At 43.1% G+C, this 22373-nt stretch overlaps 1 protein-coding gene across 1 annotated transcript in view; it reads right to left on the bottom strand.

The window, feature by feature from the left end:
• Nucleotides 1-10933, bottom strand: part of PI4K2B (phosphatidylinositol 4-kinase type 2 beta) — a 337341-nt gene extending 326408 nt beyond the window's left edge. Inside the window, exon 1 of the mRNA XM_085642320.1 lies at nt 10498-10933. Coding sequence (XP_085498446.1) covers nt 10498-10750 — 253 coding nt within the window. The 5' untranslated portion in view covers nt 10751-10933. The remainder of the gene's footprint in view (nt 1-10497) is intronic.
• Between the last annotated feature and the right edge of the window lie 11440 nt (nt 10934-22373).

Genomic DNA, 22373 nt, shown 5'->3' on the forward strand with positions numbered 1-22373 from the left:
TAAAAAACAAAAAAACTAAATTATAAACTCCTGTTACACACCAGTATGTATAGAGTACAACAGAATACATAATAAGCGACTGTAACCATTGGATACAGCATAGACACTGTGTCACTCATGACACTAGGTGATGTTTAACATCTATAGTGTGCTTCCAGATTTACAACCGTTATATTTGTGTGGCTATGTTTCACAAACAGTGGCTCGACTGAATGCAGCTTCAGGTTACTTAGAGGCGCTGGCTGTTTTCGCACCAATTACTCCACCCATGAGGCATCTAGTACATAGGAGTCCTCCTTTCCCTGCAATGCGAAAATGCCCGTAATGGTACTTCCTGATCAGCTATATAATTGATTGTATTAAAGACAAATGTCGAGCAATGCAGCAGCAATTTTGTACTGATAGTGCACCCTACGGCTACCGGCAATGCGCTCATATCGTTTATGCGCTTCGGCTAGCCGTAGTTTTTGCAGTCGATTACTACATTTCCCATGAGGCATACAACCTTATTGTAGTCCTGAAATACGCTCTACGGCGCCCTCTGCACCATTTGGTTACGTAGCGTGAGGCGTGCCCTTTGAACTCATGGTATTTCAACATACTTCCTGATCCGGTACGCTGCCTCCCACCCTGCTTGGGAAATCCTGAGGCAACGACGGACAGGTAAGGGCTGCTAACTAAGTCTGTGTCGTTTCTTCGTCTTCCTCGATTGCAGCAGACTTGGATGAGACGCTTTTAGGCGCCTTTTGCACTCGCAGTAACATTAGCGTTCGACGAGTGTATTTAGTCAGCCGAGTAGCTACTCTCCTTTTTCCAGAATTGCGATCTGCTTGTAAAGAAAAGTTAAATATTGATCCCTATGCCAGTCTGGGACATTTAGAATGGCCACATCATGCCATTTTGTAATTTTTGTAAAAAAAATTTTTTAAATAGCACCATTTCCGAGAGTTGGGTTTGGAGTGGCGAATTCTTTGCTGAAGAGTAGAGCCTATTATGAAAGAGCGAGGAGATCTTCCGTTTAATGTAACGCGAGATAGTTACTGGGATGGATTTTGGCTCTCCCATGTCTAAAAAGGTTTTTTGTCTTTGTTACCCACGATTTAGAGTGGGGCCTCCTTAACCTGAGCCAGGTTCCAGGGTAGGTGAGGTGAAATCCCTGATCACGTTGGGTAAGCATTGTGTAATTTAACTTTATAGTAATTGACCAGATATACTTATTTAATTTGCCTGAGTTTAGACAGCACTCTTTATGTTTTGAATTGGATTATCATGTGTGTTAACTGTCCTGTCTCCACAGGTGATTCTTATACCCTGTGTTCTAGATGATTAGGACGACGTGAGGTTGTATTTATTACTACTTCTCTGGTTTTGTTTAGTTTCACATTTTTTCATATGTGGGGGCACATTGCACCTTTTTGAAGTCCATCAATTGAATGCAGTAGCATAAATCTATAAAGGTCCTGAAGAAAGCCGTGGGCTACAATCCCTTGAAGGCTGAAACATGTTGACCCTCATTTAGCAGTGACCAGTCAGCACTGCTTGTTATCTTGTCACACTCTTTTAATGGTGATGTGTGGAGTGAGTCGCATTACATCGACTCTTCACACAATCACTTTTTAGAATTCACAGTCCTCTCTTTTGCACTGCACTTGTACTTCGTCTGGTGGTCACAGTTTTTCACGTGTCTTCAAGACGCCGTTCCATCAACCCAAGGGAGCAATAGAGCCTTTAACTAGTGAGGCAGTCTCTATGATTGAGAGACTTACCTCTGTTCTAGTTGGATACCTTGTGATATAAAACTGATCATTAGAGGTGTCTTTGCTCTCACTATTTGTCTCATTGGTGGAGTATTTTTGATGGTTATCCATGCTCTGCTCTAGCAACATATGGGCTTGATTGTTTCCACACACTGTATTCCTTTTGTCTTAACCTTAGTGCTGTCTACTATCTAGACCCCCTATTCTTCTATGTGTGTATAGCTCTCGAAATATGCCAATTTGTTAAGGATAAGACCCTCCTCTGAACACCCGAATAGTAAAATTTGTCTTCCGGAGACTAGAGCATCTACATAATTGATCCTATAAACGGACATGTAAGGAGAAATACTTATAGCCAGAGGGACAAAAAAAAAAAAAAAAAAAAAATAGAAGGCACTTCCTCCCCTACACACACTCTTTCACACGACGTGTGACAAGATACATGTTTCTTACAAATTTGTTTGGATGGAAGGCAGTTGCCTTTTCATCGAGGGGGGCTCGGAGATACAGACAGTTTAGAGTGGATCGAAGAGGATAGATTCTTGGTGCGGGATGGAGGTTGTACAGGACATGCAGAACCAAATAGAAGTATGAGAACTACAGCTCATTGTCGCCCATCATGGACTCAATGGCCAATATCCACTAGGATATTCCGATGACTGGACAAGTATACACTACTTAAATGGAATGTCTGGACAAGTATACACTACTTAAATGGAATGTCTGGGGATTGCGCACAAACAACAAGTGATTTAAAATACACTCTTAGACATAGGGGGGGACAGAAAAAATTCCTGCAGAAGACAACTCACAAAGCGGAAAACAAAACAGCAATGCAGGTGGTGAGGCCAGTTACGCACTACAAGATAGTCCTCATAGGCGAAAGGAGCACTGATCTCAGGTATATTATTGTAAAAGCAAGGCTGAATGGGTACGACATCGTAGCAGGCAGTAATTTGCTCTCAACTCTGACCATTCAACATTCCTCGCCATCCTCCGAGTTCTTAGCTCTATGGCCTTATATCATGGTGGTCCTGGGCAGAGACTACAACTAGTTACTATGTGCTTGTCCCAAAATTAGACCTCTCCTTTCCCAGCTGTCCAGTACAGTAGAGAAAAGGAGGGCACAAGGGCTGATCTCTTGGATGGTGCACTGGGGTTGATGTGCTCATCGAGGCAAATGCAGATCTAACTTAGAAATATTATTTTTACTCCTCAGTGGACAATACAATGTCATGTTAGACTATATATCATACATGCAGCAACCACAGCCCTCGATAAAACACACAGAATTATAAGACACAACATTTAACAACCATAAACTAGTAATACTGGACATAGCTTAGGACAGGCAGACTCCAAACACACCTACCAAGACACTGCAGGGCTTAGCACTAGATGACTTCCCTGTCAGATACACTTTAGGATACAACACCATTTCAACAAAAATGAGAGTAGCGTCTCAAACACGTTGTGGAAATGAGTCATTCAAAATAGTAGTTGGAAGTTATTGTTTTAAGGCATTGGTGGGTGTTAGAAAAGGATTAAAATGAGAACTGGCTGCTATAGACTAATACTACATGGCTTGGAGCAAGAGGTGGCTTGCATTCCCTCTTGTCAACAAAACCTCGAGACAGAGGGAAAAAGATATGCCTTGCTACTTGAGAGTTTATGCGGTCTTAACCAGAAAATATGTAGAGAGAAAGCATTCTGCAGAAAACAAAACTAGGTGCGTCCTTGCATGGTTAGCCTACCCAAGCAGAAGGGGGCACCCAGAACACAAATTAGAACAGTGTCTGGGTGTACATAGTATGCACAGAAGGAAATCCACAACAAGTTCTTTACATAATATATTAGACTGTGCCTGGAACATGACTCAAGACCACCTAATTTGACAGAAGCCTATCTGGACAGAGAAGTCATTGGGAGTGTTCCACGAAATGTGTTGGAACCTCTGAAATGTCCTGCAAAGTTTAAAGTGAAAGGGATACTTAAGGACATGGTCCATTGAAACCCCCAGGATCTGATGGCTTGCTAGTAGAAATATCTCTCTTCTTCGTGAATGAACTGGCACAGACATTGGCTGTAATGTACTCTGCCATGCTTGCCCTACCTAGAACAACTCCCAGATTTAAATCAAATAGGGCCTGATACTCATGTTGCCTAAGCATCCTAGTGACACACTGAACACAGCCTTTTACATGCCACTCCCCATGCTGAATTCAGATTACAAAATTCTAAAATCACGTAAAAATACGTTACCAAATTATTCCCTATGCTGGTCGACCCAGACCACAATGGACCCATTACCAAATAGTATGCCACCCTTAATATCAGGCATGTATTTAGGTGATCAAAGAAACCTTGCATCACCTCATAGACATGACGGCTATGTCAGTATACCTTTAAAAGATGTTCAGCTAGCTTAGGTACCTTTAGGCAGGGGGATAGGTGGAGTTATACCTTCTTAGTCAACCTCCTATACCCCAAGCCACGAGCGTATAGTCAGAATAGCACATTCATATGAAGTGCATCAAACCACAAGACAGGAAAGCCCCCCCCTCCTCTCCGCCATCCCCTCCCTATCTGTGCGCATTGGAGATGAAGCCACTTGCTAGTGTACTCCAACCCAAGGGCTTTGGGAGAGGCATACCAACAGCAAAAGGTGTACAAACTCACTATATGCAGATAAACTATTCTTTGTGGCGGATGGGCAATTGGGAGGGGTGGGAATCTAGTGCTTACACAAACATCAGACCTTAAGGTCACTGGGCAAAAAAACCAGAGTCTTTCCAATTGCCCCACATTTAGGTGAAGGGCCACCACAACTACACAAATCTGATTTCACCTGGGAGCCACACTCCTTCAAGTATCTATGAGTGTAAATTTACAATTGAGATGTCAATACAAGGGCTGCAAACCTTGGTACTGACATGCTATCATTGATAGGATACATTGAATTTTGGAAAATATTACACATTTTGGTTATGGCCATATATTGCGCTGACCCAAATGAATGACCCCACGGCTACTATATTTTATCTACCAACCATTGCGGATCTCCATGACCTTTACGGACAAACCTGATCTGGAGCATTGACAGGCACAAAGCAATGCTTGGTAAACTGAAGCCTGTGGTATCAGAGGGCGGCTTGAGGGTTTTAAATTTCAACCTTTCTTTTGTTTAGGCACTAATGAAGTACACTGCCTGATGTTTGGTTGGTGTACACATATGAAATTAGGGTCCATGGCACAGAGTGGGTGAGGGAGCTGAGTCTAGGCTGTTCATAAGTTCCAAATTCATGTATAATCAACATACCCTGCGACTCTGAAATGTTGGAAAAGATTATGTACACTTTAAAATGTACCAGTCAAGCTTTATGCCCATGTTCTACCAGGTCACTGCGATCTACCAGGTCACTGCGAATACATTAGAACTAGGAGCATAGATGCCTGGTCAATGGGTAGATTGACTGTGGTGGGAGATAATTACTCCTCAGGTTAACTTAAATCCCTGGCTGTAGTGATGGAAGAGGATGGGCTCTTAGCAGATCTGTTATACAGAGCAAATACAAACTACCTGTGTGAACAACAGGGGAATGGCCAACAACACAGACTCAGAGCCACATGAGGTGCTACAGCAGTCGTTCAAAATAGTCTAAGATGGAAAATCGGTAACCTGGTTCTGTAATGTCCTTCTTACATGACAGAAAACACATTGATTGACCTGAAAGTTGAGCGGGAGACAACTCTACGGAAGAAATTAGAGGGGAGGGAATGTAATAGATCCCTCAAATATCCACATACAATTTCTAGAAATGCTTACCCGACCCTTGAGAGAATCAACACGATATGCCATGGATGCAAAAATAATTAAACTTTTTCTCCCATATGGTGTGGGAATGGCGTGTTACAACTCGATTTGGGGGAGGGGGGCAGCTTAGCAGAAACTCTAGCTAGAAAGGGCCTGTGTACCAGGGGCTGCTGCTTACAGGGTCTATTTCACTGCCAAAGCAAGAAAAGCAATTTTTTGCCTTGCTACTATTATCATCAAGAGAGCCATGGCAAGAGCATGGAAATCAGCTGAGGCTTCTCGATGGGCTATGAGCAAAATTGTGGTGCTTCATCCAGAAGAGAAACCCAGATTGTGTTGTTGTCAATGAAGTCACTAGTGGGACAAAGTGCTGTCGACATTTATGGGGGAAGTTAAGTTAGACCAACCAAACATGCCGGAAAGGTAGGTGGCATGAGTTGGACAATAAACAGGCAATGATATGAGACATGAGGGGGAACTGCCTTATCATGCAGAGAAATAAATATAGTTATGGGGCTTGGCAGAGTGATCCTGGCCCGCAGACCACCAAGGGTTTTAACCGTAAATCCTGTTGAATTTCTCACCAGATGAGCACACAACCCACCCAAGTTTCCATGTTGAACTACGTGGTTTAAAAGTACGACCAACTGTCAATACTGACTGTGAAAACATGACATGGTCCTTAAGGCAAGTCCAGTAACATCACATTTTAATACGTATGCGTACAACTATTTATGCTAAAAACCAATAAAATCAGTGCACAAAAATTAAAGGAATTAAGTTTTAATATGCTGCAGATTCTGTGACATGGACTGGTGTCACACTGTGTTGGGCAGCAGTTTATGTAATTTGGTGTTGTTACCTATGTCCCCTTCCCTGCATACCGATCATGTGAAAAGGTTTGCTACACATTTCACGAGATGCTAAGTATTTGGTATGAAAGTAGTTTGAATTCCTGGCGTAACTATGTTCCATGTTTGGTGCTCCTGATGTCCAATTAATAAACCTGTGTTTGTACCTTGGTGCTTAGAGTAGTCATTGTCTGCTTCCCCTAGCGTGTTGGCCATCGGTGACAAAAGTCTTTGCTTCAAGAGCGGTGCTGGTCCTTAGGCTCACATCTTTGGCCAAGCTTTGTCTTTCATCCATCAGACCACGTGATCTTTGCACTGATTAACCTCCTGACACACAATTGTTATTAGGTCGTCTGCCGACCAGGTCAGCTCTCCCCTCACAAGCAGCAGCACGAAGGAGGGCTGCCCACCTGGGGGTGTGCTAGCGACACCAACTCCAGGGGCGCTTGCTGTGCTTCACTGTTCAACGCATATGTAAAATAAGTCTACACCCAACGTGCGTATAAGTGGAAAAGCACTGCTTTTGGGCCAAACCGCCGAAATAAGCTTTCTGACTTAGACAGCCTAATGGCTGAAGTGAGACTTGTTATAGTAAACAAAGCTTGTTAATATGATTCCACTGCCATACGAATTTTTACCCCAAAACGAGGCAGTGGTAATTAAAGCATCTGCCATCCCTACAACATTTTGAATGCGCCAGGTGCCCCAACCAAAAAGCAGTCTCAGCGGGTGAAAACTTTTGAGATGCATTTGGCGGCTATTGATGACACTGCAGTGGGAGGCCAGAAAGAAGGCCTTACTGTATAACTAGAGTGGAGCTGAAAAGGGAGGCTATATGAACGGATTTCCAAAAAAGAAATTAGAGGATTTACGACGTACGAGTTGAATCAAAAAAACACACGGAAATGCATTTTGATGCACCTATGATTTTCGTCCGGGTCGGACAGAAAATAGACCCGGGCCTCAAAAATAAAAGTGTCCCCCAATTAGCCAATTAGATAATTTTAAAACGTGGCCCACCTTTAAAACTCGGACAGTTTTGAACTTATAAAGAAATGCCGTGAGTGTTTTGCAAAGGTAGGGAAGACTGCATGGATGAGCGGTTTGTTTTAATATTAAAGAAATAAACAATTAAACATGCCTTGTAAACCATAAGACAGGCCCACAAACAACCAAAAAAGTAAACCAGCCCACACACTGACCTGTCAGACCTGCCCATCGGGCACTGCCTGGTTGCCCTATAGATCAGCCCAACCCTGAATTCCATCATGGAAAGACTTGTTCCCATTTAGCTGCCAAAGAGTGTGGAATCCGTAGAAACATGGGCTACTACACCAAGAATGTTAGCTACTACATGCATGTTTACAGACGCTGGCAGAAAGGATCACAAAGCCATGCAATGCAGTGTGTGCCAAATTTCAAGCAAGACTGCTTAGTTACGCGATAATCATTATTAAACGAGTGGAATATTCTACAAAAATGTAAAGATCCCGAAGAAACCAGAATAACCTGCAATTTAAGCAAACCTGCCTCACGAGAATGAAGAGTACCAAGATGAGAAGCAGCAGCTTGAATAGGAACAAAAACAGCAGCGCAAAAAAGACAATGTACCGCCGCGGACTAGACAAGTGTGTTGCAACATAGAAACGCCATCCGGCAATAGGTAAACATTGCAGGAAGTGTGACAAATGGGGCACTTCTCCAGATTTTGTCAAGCTGTCAACCCCAAGAGTTTACACAAGTGACGTGGAGGAAGGAGTGCCAGACCTAGAGGAACGCATTAAATCTCAGTGTCCATGTAGGGACAACAGGCGGAAGAGAGCCAACCAAGGAGCACGGTATAAGTAAATGTGGTCAGGCTGTATATTCTTGGTTGCTGCGGAGTCCAGGATTACTATTACAACCGGAAGAACATATGACATCTTTCACGCCAAAGACAGCAAGATAACTTCAGGATCAAACGTGGAGTCCAAAAACTTGATGGCTTTTTTAATTTATTTAGATACTGCAGTTTGAAGAAAGCGTTGCCACAACTAAGGTGCATGTAGTGGCCAAAGGAATTATAATTGGTCAGAACAGAAACTGTCAGTTAAATCTGACCCTTGTACTAAGCCTTAAGTATTTAGCATTTCTAACGAGGTGTTAGAATTTCTTTAGGAATATGCCAGCAATTATTTGTGTGTCTAATTCAGTACTTGGCCAGTGAAGGTCGTCCAGCGTCGGACCAGGTTGAAAGACGACTCGAGATCAACCCCTGAAGCAAAAAACTGGGAACATACTCATCTGTAAGGAAGGCAGTGAGGGAAATATTGAATGAACGGTGCAAGGCAGGGGTGACTGAATGAGTGAGCACTACATAGTGCTTCTCCCAGTAGTCCCTGCAAGAAAAAGTGAAGACCTAATGCTCTTCATTAATACACATCCTTTAAATCAGAACGCCGATGCCAGTCTACACTTGTATTAAGAAAGATTCAGGAAGCATGAGTGTTCACTAGTTAGACTCAGCAGCAAATCACTCAGATTAAATTACACAAAGACTAGTCTCTAAAGCACATTTGTGATTCCAGAGGTGGCATACCAATGTTGCAACATTCCTTTCGGGGTGAGGTGTGTCTGCAGTTTTCCAGCAAATCATAAACAAATTGCTTAACAGCATGGAGGCCACACGATATTTTGATTTTTGCTTCCTCTGTGGAGGAGCACAATGTGATTTTCCCAAAAACCTGAAGGCTGTGATTTGATCATAACAAAAGAAGAGTGAAATATACATTTGTCAGTAGAGGAAAATGTGATACTTATTAGATTTACTTGTCTGAGGTTTAAGTTTCTTTCAGTCTTGCTCACGAGGACCATACTGTCAAAACAGGTACTAAGAAACTGTTCAGTGTGGTCTACTGGTGGTCTGCGGTGTCGAGGTGTTCGCCAAGGAGAGTAACATTTGTAAATCTGTGTGTACGTTACTTAAATAACACGAGGAACCTCTGTCACCATTGTGCTTCAAGGCATCACGTGGCAAAAGATCAGCTTTTAATTAACAGATCCTGTAAAAAAGTGTCCTTACAGAAGAATGCATTTATGCTAAAGTCCTCTGCCACTTTTGCAGCAAATTATTGAACTGAAGTTTGTAGCTAAACCCACCAATAATCGGGCTATTGAGTTCATTTGACAGAATTTTCTAAGAGACGTTTTCGTCAGCCAGTTGGTCAATGAGTGAATTCCTAAGAAAAAGTGGCTGCACTTTGATTACAACAGTAGATCACCACAGCTGGTTAAAAAAGGCTGTTCAACTGGAGCAAGTTGGTGGAGTGCCCATCAAGGAAGAGATGAGGCTAGATTATAATCTTACTGCAAGACACTGCACAACAAGGAAACTTCTTTAATTACCATTGGAGAACATTTCCCATTTCATAATGATAATATAATTAGGGTAGGCTGTGGGCTAAGGAGAGCTCCAACCTTCACAATGATCAAAAGAATATGGCAATATTGTGAAAAAAGGTTCAACTGTAAAAACGTACAAGGAAGAGCTAGGAAGAAGGGGCAATATGTTATGTTTATTGATTTTGTATAGCGCTAATCACCGGCAGGTCTCTAAGCGCTTTTGAGAGAGATGCCAATAGCGACACGCTGTGAGAGTCTAAAGAGGCCACTCAGATACAACTGTGGAGGATAGAGGGCAGAGAAGAAACAGATACACCTGAGGAAATGGGGGGGGGGCGCGCAAGTACACCCTGGGAGAATCGGAGTGGGGGTATCGGTAGGACGGAGAATGGCACCCGTACACCTGACTTGGAGAAAACTAGGGGGTTAAGGGCACTGGTACTCCTGAAGAAAAATGGAGGAAATGCGATTGGGAGAGGGGGGGGGGGGTGGAGGGTAGTAAGGGTATAGTTACACCTGGAGAAAGTGAGGGTGGAGGACGCGAGTACACCTGGGAAGAACTGGTGATGCAGTTCATGAGAGCAAATGGAATGAGGCACAGGAACATAGCGGAAAGAGAAGGAAAGGTACACTCTGGGTGGGGCACAGACAGAGGCACACGGAGAACATGCAGGGAAACACGGGATAACCTCACCTCCCAATTGCTCGCGGTCAGAGCTGGAGCTGTACCGGGCCTTTGGAGCTCTCCGCGTCGGCAGAGGCGATGACTCTATCACAGGCAGCAGTGGTTCTTCTTCCCCTGTGCCATCGTCTTCCCGAGAGACAACACTAAGTAGTCGAACAGCACCACCCGGCACCGTTGCCCGCTGCCCTGAATGGGGCTGCTCGAGATCAGCCAAAGAGAGCGCACGCGCCTCCTGGCCGCCTTCAGCGGCTCGCTCCGCCATCTGCCCTGGAGAACGGTCAGTGCTGCGGTCGTAGAACACCAGAGATCGCTACTAGCGCCATCCCACCACCCAGGGTTGGAGCTCTCCCGGAACCCGTCCGAAGAGCAACTTCACAGGCGCGTTGCCGCACGCTCCTGCAAGCCGATCTGTCACTACGTGCGCTCGCCTCTGCTGACACTAGACAAGCGCGTCTGGACGGCGTTTTGTCCTAGCCGCCTCCATGCCAACTTCAGGCATGTTGTCAACGTGTAACCATTTCTACGTAAATTATGCAGATAAAACAGTGACGTTCTGCCTGACAATAACATGGCTTCTCTAAGGGCGGAGCTAGTTGTGTTTTGACGTGTATGTTATCGTTCGTCTGAAGAGCGGTGTTACTTACAGTAATGTGTTATGTTTGCTATTTCTGCCTTAAGTAAGTTTTGGTTGGTGTGTATATTCGTTTCCCATAATACACATGTGCTGCGCATGCATTTTCTTACTCAGCTTTCAGAGGTATCTAAAAGTCTCCTGATCCTAAATGACTGTAATGGAAACATAAATTCCTAGTTAAGCGCTAGATGAAACGAAAATACTCTGGGTTATTTAAATCTGTGTGTACTGTATAGGAAGACGGTTTATTTAAGAGCAACAGGTTCCCCATAAAAAGGGGCAAACCGTGCTACCTGAACATAATATCAGTAACTGTCCCTTCCAACCGTCACCCTAGAACCACCTACGCTAATCCACATTCCATGTTCTACCCCCTAACAATCCATTACAAGCTATATACAACTAATAGTGAGCACTTACAATACATCAGAATGTCACTTTCCCAACGTATAACCATTTTCACACATACAAATTGACCTGCCTTAACCTCAGGCCACCTGTTTTTGGAAGTCTGGTCCTGTACAGTACAATCTTGTAGCTGATCGACTCTCATCCTCATACTTTTTTTAAAACTTTCTTTTTATTAAGTTAACATCGACATGACGTACATAGTGTGTAGAGGAAACATAGTACATTTCGGGTATCATGGATACATTATACCATAGTTTCATACCATAATACACTGTGTGGACAAATTGGGGGATCTTCATCACTCGTGTGTAGTGGTGGGTGTAGTAAGCTCCACGATACACAAACTCCAACTCACACGTTAGGATGAATCCAATATAGGTTTATTGCCATAAGTATATCCAGTACAGCTTAAATAACAGGTTGCAAGAAATGCTAGAAGAGCGACTAGTCTGGATCCAGGTCAAATCATAACTGCCTCACAGAACCCTACAAGCCCATGACCTAGTCAGTATTCTAACATAGAATATTCTAATTAAAGAAACAACACCTAATGCTTATGTAATGAATACCACATACCCCCCCCATAAACGAAAACAACAAAACCTAAAGCAATAATAATAATCAATACATTACATAGTCATTAAACTTTTGTGGCATCTTACAAACACGATGATCACGTGTAGATACCTCACCCATGGAACAGGTGGCTTGATCTGAAGAGTCAATACTGACATCCAAATCAGGATTGACATCCAAACCATGATTGGGAGTAATGTTATCCAGATTAGAGCTGTCATTCAAATCAGGACCAAAATTAAACCCATCATCTTCTTCATTATATACATCGGAATAAACTTTGTTGAACATCTTAACTTGATTATCAGAAACCTTTGCCACACTGTTTTTGTTCCACCACCTCTTATTCCCTAAGAACACAGAAGATTCGGTAACTTTCTCTACTTTAACTGGCAAAGTAAACTTAGATTGACCTTTGACCACTTTAAAAGGTTTCTTTATGATAACCCAATCATTTACTTTGATGAAAGGAACATGATGAGTAGAAGTGCCATCATAGTTCCTTTTTTGAACCAATTGCTTGTTTTCAACCCTAGTTTTCACCTCTTGTAAATTCGTCATGATGTTCCTTTTCTCCAACAACAAAGAGCCAGCTTCCACATTCTTAAACCATTGCGGCACCAATTTAGATCTGGCTTCCCTTCCCCTGAGTGCTTTGAAGGGTGAAACACCAGTAGTGGAATGAGGTGTCGTTAGGTAAGCCCATACTTTCTTTTGTAGGAAAGCACCTACTGTCAAGAATTCCTGTCATGCGAGGGGAGGAAAACGGTAACCAGCGAAAACGGACTACATCTCCCAGGATGCTTAGCGGTTGAGAGGTTATGTAAACAGGAGAGCTGTTACATAACTCAAGGAAAACACGCCCTTATGTAAACAGGAGAGCTGTTACATAACTCAAGGAAAACACGCCCTTATGTAAACAGGAGAGCTGTTACATAACTCAAGGAAAACACGCCCTATAAAGGGAGGAACCGGGAGGTACAACGCTGTCGAATATTGTGTTTACACCGACGTACCTGCTTAGTGAAGAGCAGTGTTCCGGAGTGGTGCTCCAGTAAGGCAAGAACGGAGGTAGGTCGAGTCGTTACTCCCTGGGCCGTGTCTTGCCCCATCGTCACCTGTGAAGGACCCGGAAGCTCTACCGGATAACCATTGAGCTTCGCTTTTTGACTCGGCTGAGTCAAAGCGCAGTGGCGCTTTTGCTGGTTGGAGTCGTAACTCCCAGCCCGACCAGAGATACAGGGACTGCCAGCTGTAACGCACACCAGGAGGTGTTTGCCGCGTTACAGACTCGGAAGTCCACAGGATCGATCGAGCGGCTGCTCTCGGTTTAGTCTTCTTTGCTTGTGATTGGGGTATCGGTGACGCATCACCAGGAGGTGACTCCGCGTCCCGGTGCAGTCTGAGGAAGAGGTTGAGCGGCTGCTCCCTTCAGGTAGAGACCCCGGCTGGGTGTTTCCCTGACTCCTCGATTCTCCCCAACACTCTTCGTGCCCCTCACAGCTTACCGATTGGCATTGTCGGCCATTTCATTTCTGCCCTCTGTTGGCATACGCCGGGATCGGCGTATATGCAGAGGACGGTTAGGACCATCCGTGCTGTGGGCTGGTAACGTACTTAGCCTGGAGGATTCCAGTGACTATAACCTTTGTTTATTCCTTGTATTATTTTTGCCTTCATTAAAATAACTAAACCTTCACAAGTGGTTGCGTTCTCATTATCGTGTCTGTTAAACGATCCTGAGACGTTCAGGGCGTTACACCTACCTCAACCTTTGTTGCAATAGCTGTCTGTACCCCTTCTTTAATAAATCTGTTGGCCCTCTCAACTAATCCATTAGATGATGGACTATAAAGCGCTACACGGCAGTGTTTTATGTCAGCACTCTCAAGAAAATTGGTAAATTGCTGTGAGGTAAAGTGTTGGCCATTGTCAGTAATTACAAAACTGGGAGTACCTTCACCTTTAAAGATGTTTTGAAGAAATGAAATAGCATTGGTAGAATTGGCTGCTTCAACAAATGAATAATAAATCCATTTAGAATGATAATCTATCGCCACTATGCAGTATTTTTTATCAGAGGGCAATATGTTGAATGGACCTGAGAAATCTAGAGCTATTTTGTCCCAAGGTAGTTCTGGAAAAGGTACAGTGATCAAAGGTTTTACATGAACTTTCCAATGTTTGTCTGATACCACACAACTTGGACAATTCTCTACAAACAATGCTACTTGTTTGTCCATGGATGGCCACCAGAATATGTTCCTAAGAATTTTACAAGTTGCAGAAATCCCTAAATGTCCTTCGTGTGCAATATCTATGATCTTATTCCTTAATGAGGCAGGAGGGACAAACAATCCATTCCTCACACAAACCCCGTTTTCAAACAAAATTTGCTCACTGATTTGAGCAAAACTTCTTAACTCATTACTCAACCCCTTTTCAGCTGGCCATTTACTTTTGTTGAAAATCTCCACCTTCTTGAGTGTTTCATCAATATCCATTGCAGCAGCCCACTCTTCTTGAGAAATGCTCCCATTACATTTGTCAACAGCATCTATAAGACCTACTACACAATCCTTGTGGAAGTCATCCTCACCTTCACTACAATCAGGCAGAGGTATCCGAGACAAACAGTCGGCCCGAATATTTTTACCTCCTTGAATGTACACAATATTAAGATTATATTCTTGCAATTTGGATAATAATCTAACTAGTCTCGCTGAAGATTTCCCCAAACCATTGCCACACAGTAAAGAAACTAGCGGTTTATGATCTGTGAAAATCTCACAACGAGTACCCCAAATGTACGTTTTAAATTTCTGTACCGCCCAAACTATAGCGAGTGCCTCCCGCTCAATTGTGCTATAGTTGCACTCTGTAGAAGTCAAAGTGCGAGAGGCAAACGCAATGGTTTTTTCCTTTCCATATATCCATTGGCCAAAAACTGCACCAAGACCTTTCTGGCTGGCATCCACCGAAATGAAAGATTTTGCATCTGAAACAAATGGGTGTAAGGCTTGGTTATTGATAACCAACAACTTCACTTTCTCGAAGACTTCATGCAATGTGTCACTCCATTCAAATTTCATCCCTTTTTTTAAGAGGTGTCTTAATGGTTGAATTAATTGTGCATAGCCTGGCACAAACCTAGCGTAATATTCGCACAGGCCTAAAAATGATCGCAAAGCATCCTTATCTGTGGGTGGTGGTGCATCCCGTATTGCTTCTGCATTGCAGAATTTAGGTTTTATACCTTCACATGAAATGTTGTGACCTAAATATTCAACATTATCGACTAACAATTTGCATTTATTGGCCTTAACTGTCATGCCTCTGTCTTGCAATATGGACAAAACTTTCTTTAGAATTTCTATATGTTCATCTTCAGTTTCAGTATGTATTAGTACATCATCCTGATATGCCTGTACTTGTGGGGTGTCCCCAAAAAGACCATCCATCAGTTTTTGGAAAACACTTGCCGCCGATGCTAACCCAAACGGCAATCTTAAGTATTTGTAGGCTCCAAAGGGAGTTACAAACGCAGTGAGTGCTTGGCAGTCTGGAGTGAGTTTAATCTGATGATAAGCAGAGTGTAAATCTATAGTGGAGAAGACTTTGGATTTCCCTATCTTCGCTAGCATCTCATGTATAAGGGGTAATGGATGGCAGTCTACAAGGATATTCTGATTTAACGACCTTAAGTCTACACACAGCCTGAGATCCCCACTCTTTTTCTTCCGTAAAACCACCGGAGAAATCCATTCCGATGAATCAATCGGCGATATTATCCCTTCAGCTTCTAGATTATTTAGCAGAGCCTTTAACTCCTTCCTGACAGTAAGAGGTACTGGTCTAACTTTGTGTATTATTGGTACTGGTTTTTTTTTTAGCTTTATGCTATGTTCATACCCTTTTACCTCACCTACTGTATTTCTGAACACATTTGGAAAGGACTTCGTGATGTTTTCCACCTCCATATCAGTTTGAATACTTGCCACCATGCTTGAAGGAAGATCACCAAGAACAATTGGAGGGTCTTGACCAGGCCGTAATATGATCCCTAACAAGGCGAGATCCTTCCAACCTATGATGTTTCTTCCCTTTATGGCTACATATATCTTTGTCCTGACAGCCCTTCCTAAACACTCTAGTTTGTCTAGAAAATAACCCAAAAGATCTATGTCTTGCTCTCCAAATGCTTTGGGGTTAATATCAGGGGCAATAAGTGACATATCACTGGGCCAAAGCTGATAAAATGTGCAATCTGCAAGAATAGTGACGGGTGCTCCTGAATCAGCCATTGCTGGGATTGTTTTCCCACTTATACTCATGTCAACTAATGGTCCTTTGATAGGTTTACCAAGTGATTCCGGTACCTCAATAGTGACTACAATGTTTTCAAATTTTGTCATACACTCTTGAACTTCCTGTTCATCCAATGCAATATTGGATATTCTGACTCTGTTCAAGCTAGGGTTTATATTACTCCTGCAAGAGCCTTGGAAATGGCCAATTTTTTGGCATTTAGTGCACCTTTTATTCAAAGCAGGGCAACTGGGGTTGTTCCCGATATGAGTTCTTGAGCCACATCGAAAACAAACCAATTGGCCTCTTGGGGACTGGTTTTTATAACCTCTATTCCTGTTATATGGCTGTCTGTTATTAATGGCACCCACTATGTTCTCATCGGAAACCAAACTCACATTAGAAGCACACACCGGTCGTACCGATGTTTGTAAATCAGTACTTAATGTCTGATTTGACTGCCCTGACAACACTTTGGAAGTAACAATTGATCTCTTTATGCTTTTCGCTATATCAATTGTTTCAGTCAAATTGGGGTTGCGTGAAGCAAGTAATCGCTCTTGAACTTTCTTTGAAAAGCAATGAAACACAAATTGGTCCCTAATATAAGTGTCAATCTCAGATCCAAATTCACATTTTTCAGCTAAAACTCGCAAGGTCGCTATGTAGTCTTCAACTGACTCTTCACTGGATTGTTTGCACATTGCGAAGTTATATCGCTCTAGGAGAACACTCGGAGTATCAGAGTATTGTTTAGCCATACGTAGTTTCCCTTCAGTATAGACATTCCAAATTGTGTCTTCAGCCGAGGGAGCAGGATGTCTTGGTAAATTGTCAAAAACTCTACGGCCTGCTGTTCCTAGGTGATTAACCAACAAAGCTAACTTCCTTTTTGGTGAGTCATTGTCTGCATCTATGGCTGTGAGGTAGTTTTCAAAGTCTCTGAGCCATTCTACCCATTTTAGATCAGGCTTGCCTGCTTTTGGTAAGAATGCCGCAGGTTGGATAACACCCTGACTGGATGCCATTGTGAACTGATTCTTAATATTATTATTATTGTTGGCAACAGTTAACTGATACAATTGAAATTTATTTCCTCCCCACAAGAGTCTTTAAAAACTCACAGTACATAAATCCTTGGATATAGGTGTGTGAATCACCGTCACACTGATAAGCGTAGGTCGTCCGTGTATTTTCTTCCGTTTTTCACCTGGAAAATGACTCTCGTTTTACTTTGCTTACGAAAAATATATTTCCCAATCTAAGATGGCCGCCAAGGTGCGTGTGACGTCAGCGCGCTTACGTGTATCCCAGTATGCACCGCAATCGAAGAGAATGAGGAAGAGCGCTGGAAGGAAGGGAACGCTAGAACATGGAATCCTGAGTCCCGCCTGTGATTCCTGCGTCCGAACGATGCCAGAAGGTAAGCGCGCTGGTGTATATTTAAAATGTTGCTGGTCAACGACTTCTTGAAGTGAGATGCGCTCGAATACACTCGAAGGCCACAACAAAACCAGAATCATACAATACAGCACTTCTCAATGAGGTCCAATAGTAGTCGAGTAGTCAAATAAAAGAGTTTCCCCAAGCGCTAACACATCCAGTAGGCGTAGAGTGAAAACACGATGACTTGGCTCATATCCATGTTGTAACGTACCGTGTATTGTAGCTTAGATAGTCCAGTGAGGTCCATTGGAATCAAACGGGTTGATTCACAGTGCGATGACTTTCACCCCACTCCTGGTACCAAATTGTAGTAAGCTCCACGATACACGAACTCCCACTCACACGTTAGGATGAATCCAATATAGGTTTATTGCCATAAGAATATCCAGTACAGCTTAAATAACAGGTTGCAAGAAATGCTAGAAGAGCGACTCGTCTGGATCCAGGTCAAATCATAACTGCCTCACAGAACCCTACAAGCCCATGACCTAGTCAGTATTCTAACATAGAATATTCTAATTAAAGAAACTGTGGAAATATGGATTTTTCCGGTCAGTTATGTCCCCTATCTTGGACCCCAACGGTTCTATGTGCATGTTACAAGTACATGTATGTTCCCTCCAGTTCCAGTTATGAAGACGCAAATACATGTGCGTCCACCGTTAACATGTCCTCTTTCAGATCCGCCATGAATAGGCTGGATATTCCATTCATAAGTACAAAAGGCCACCGCCTTTATATGGTTCACTTATGCCATTTTTACAGTCCAGGCAAGTAGGCCCTGATTCTGTCATCAAGCTTTTCTTGCTTTCTGTCTCTGAAGCTCCAGTCCGAGCCTGCATCTGTGACCATGAACTTTGTCTCATTCCCTGCGCGGCTCACGAAGCCTGACATCAGCTTGCCGCCTGCCAAGAACTGTATTTCACCTTCGAAAATTATCTGCTCCGCTCCCTGCCCAATGCATTCCTGTCTAGTAGCTTAAGTAAACATTCTTCCAGCTACCAAGCAAAGGCCCGACTTCTCTGTCTTCATGCAAGTAATTCATAGCCCTGTTACTATGGAAGATTCCGCCCTCGCATCTAGTGTAGACACTTAGACGCTTGTACACGCACTAACAGTCAGTATAGTCAGTATAGAATAAGATTCTACTCTAAGAGACCTCTCTTTTGGATAACATAGTTCTTTAAACATAGGATGTCAGATATGATTTGGGATTAGGTTGACTTGACCCTCCAGACTTCTGTCGCCACATGTAGAGCTAAATGTCAAGTCCCCTTCACCCCCTAGTTGTACGTCAATCACACGTCATACTGCTGCGCGCGCATATCTGCCAAGTATTTCTGCTGACATTGCGAAATTCTTTCATGTAACCACCCTCTTATGACATCACATCTGATGACGTTCTTTCATCACTCCCAGTTACGCCTATTTTTGCTACGTATGAATTTGTTATCACCACTATCAATTGTTACGCCTCTTGTATTGGCCTCACTGTAATGCCTATTGTATAAAAGTAATTGATTGTCAATAACGTATGTACTTCACTTCCTGAACCCTCGTGGTGATGGAACCTGGAGCAACCGATTATAATCGACCACTGGAATAAAGCCCATTCCGAACCTCTAATACCACGGATTCTGCCTCTTATTTACTGAGCTATTTTATTATGTTTCTGTATCAAATTAAGTCCCGGTAATTAAATTATTTACCACATGAATGGCGCCCGAACAGGGACACTTTCTCATCTCACGCGCCGGCGGTGCGTTGCAGGCCCGGTCTCCTGCCACAGCTGGACGGACAATAACGCGTACCAGCAGGATTTTCTGTATCTCCCTCCGGTCAAGCGGGGGCGACTGAGGCTGCGATCAACACCCAGACGAGGCGGTGAGAAGTGCGAAGTATCCCGACCAGAGCCTAGCTGAGAGAGCAAGATCCGAGGTATACAGAGGCCCACCAGTTTCCGAAGTCCCAAGTCGAGTCCAGTGTCCGAAGCGTTCGAGTCGAGTCCAGTCCGGTTCAAGTTCAGTCCAGTTTCTGAGGCCTTCCGTTTCCGAGCTACCCGGTGAGTACCATTACTGGGGAGGCGTTCTGGCGTGCACATAAGTTGTGCCGGTCCAGACGGGTTTGGGTACACAAATCCGGTCTGCACTGTTTCAGCAGTGTATCTGTACTGTTTAGCAGTGTATCTAGTATATCAAGTATATAAATTCAGAATAATTCAGTTCAAGTTGAGTATTATGTTTAATGATTAAGTTTTCCTTAGATCGTCATCATCATTGTTGCTCAGTTAAATGTTAAATGTTAAATGTTTATAGTACGTTCTGCATATTGTGGTATGAATGACTGTTCATTATTGTGATTACTGTATTAAGTTTGTTCAAGATCAAGTATCAGATCAGTTCTCAATATGCCGCTCTTTTCGAAACTAAGACAGATCACAACTAGAAAAGGGGTACTCGAAGAAGCTGTTCCCATTCCTCCTAGGGACACTCCAGGGTACTTCATGTATCATAAACATGGCCTAGACGCTATATTATTTCTTGATTTATGGGTAGACTACACTAAGGAATTACCAGAAAGTCAGAGGTGGCCCGTAACGGGGACCTGGGATGCAGACTGCATCGTGAAAGTAGAGGAAGAATTATGGAAAAAGAAAGCTAGACAATCACAGAAAGACGCCATTGAATTATGGCGTAAAGAATCATATAGACGTACAGAAAAAGCACGTAGACAGGAAGAGAAGAGTAAAGAGAATTCCAATGAAGTCCGAGAAAATCTATTAATTGAAGAAGGTGCACGAGTGAAATCAGAACAAGTAGACAGACAAAGAAATGCCCTTATGAATGGTATGTATCCCCTTCTGGCCGAAGGATTACCTAAGGCTACTCCAGGGATACCAAAAGACTTGCCAACCCCATTATTTCCAATAAAGGTACATCCTAAGGGGCATCCTAGAACCGCAGAAGATGTTTTTCCTTCCTCATATTTAGATGACGCAGCTCCCGAGTATGCTAATCCCGCCCCACATAGACCGCCTACCAGGGAGGTTCAACGCCAAGATCCAGTACCCGTATCCCTACAGCAACAAGTTCTGACACAAGTTCCGGCAAGCACATCTGTTTCTGCATCTGTTCCTACAGCTACTTCTATAGCTGTATCCACACCTATAGTTGCTGTATCACGTTCTACGAATCCTTTCACGCCCGATACTCTAGACGGGGCTACCGGAGGTGCTACCAATATCTTTTCTACGCCACCTAGAATAAATAAACTTACTTTTCAAGAGTCAGCACATTCACGTACCCCCAAACTCATAAATGCCCGTACGCTTAAGGAACTTCTTATAGATTGTAGATATGACCCTGTGCCCGGAAAAGAGGACGAAATGACCCTAGCATCATTACGTATCAGACGAGCCGCGGTGTATTTAGGGAAGTTACCAGGAATGACTGCACATCTAGATAATATATACCATTTTGTCCAAACAGGGCGAGACTCTGAATGTATTAACAGAGCTATGGAATACCAGAAAGTGGAAATACAGGGGGAACTGTTACGTTTCCTCATAAATTGTGTGATCAGAAATCAAGACCGACCGGGGGTAGACCCGGAAGCAATGCAGATTCTTACCAGATGGAGCCAGAATATATCAGAAGGGAGACATGATAAGCAAAACTGTATAATAGCCATGTGCCGAAAGATCCGTAAAGAAATAGAACGCCTACACGAAGAAAGATTAGCGGTAGACCAGTTCGAACAAAGCGAGGAAGAAGCATCAGGACTGCCCACAGGACAGTCAGAAACTATAGCCTATGTAGGTAGAGGAAGATCTCGTAATAGTACGAGATGTCTTACTGATCCGATACGTCCGATATGTCTAGAAAATAACAGGAATTTTCAAACACCAATAATAAATATAAGGTCTGACGAGCATTCATTCCAAGCAGCTGACAAATTACTCCGAGAACGAAGGGGTTATCATTTTCTCGATTCTATGGATGAACAAGAATTAGCCAGGTCAGCTGTCCATTGGGTTGACAGTCCCGGGAAGTATAGTGATGATACAGTAGCGCACACATTTTTGAATCTCACCCCAGATGAACAGCGTTTAGCTGGGATTTATATGATTCAACAACTTCTTATACTATATAAAAGCCAACATTCAGATCCTGGTCCCTTACCTGATATATTGACCGAATTACTCACGAATAGATGGAGAGGTTCAGGTACTAAGTTAATTAAAGAAATACTAGAATCAAGAAAGCAGTACATTCTTTTTATATGCCCAGAACATGTCTCACTGCCCATCAAGGAAAGAACCACGTATTACATGGACAGACAGAATCCCTTACGAGAAGTGCACCCAATAAAGGGCGAGGACAATGAGTTTAAACGTGTATATGTATATACGCCCATATCGAAAATAGAATTGTTGGAAATGAAGAAAGTGGTACCCAGTCATGACAAAGACCCAGCGGGTTTCCACCGAGAAATTAAAGACATGTTACTC

The sequence above is a fragment of the Triturus cristatus genome, chromosome 2_2, assembly GCF_964204655.1.
Source record: "Triturus cristatus chromosome 2_2, aTriCri1.1, whole genome shotgun sequence".
Classification (NCBI taxonomy): Eukaryota; Metazoa; Chordata; class Amphibia; order Caudata; family Salamandridae; genus Triturus; species Triturus cristatus.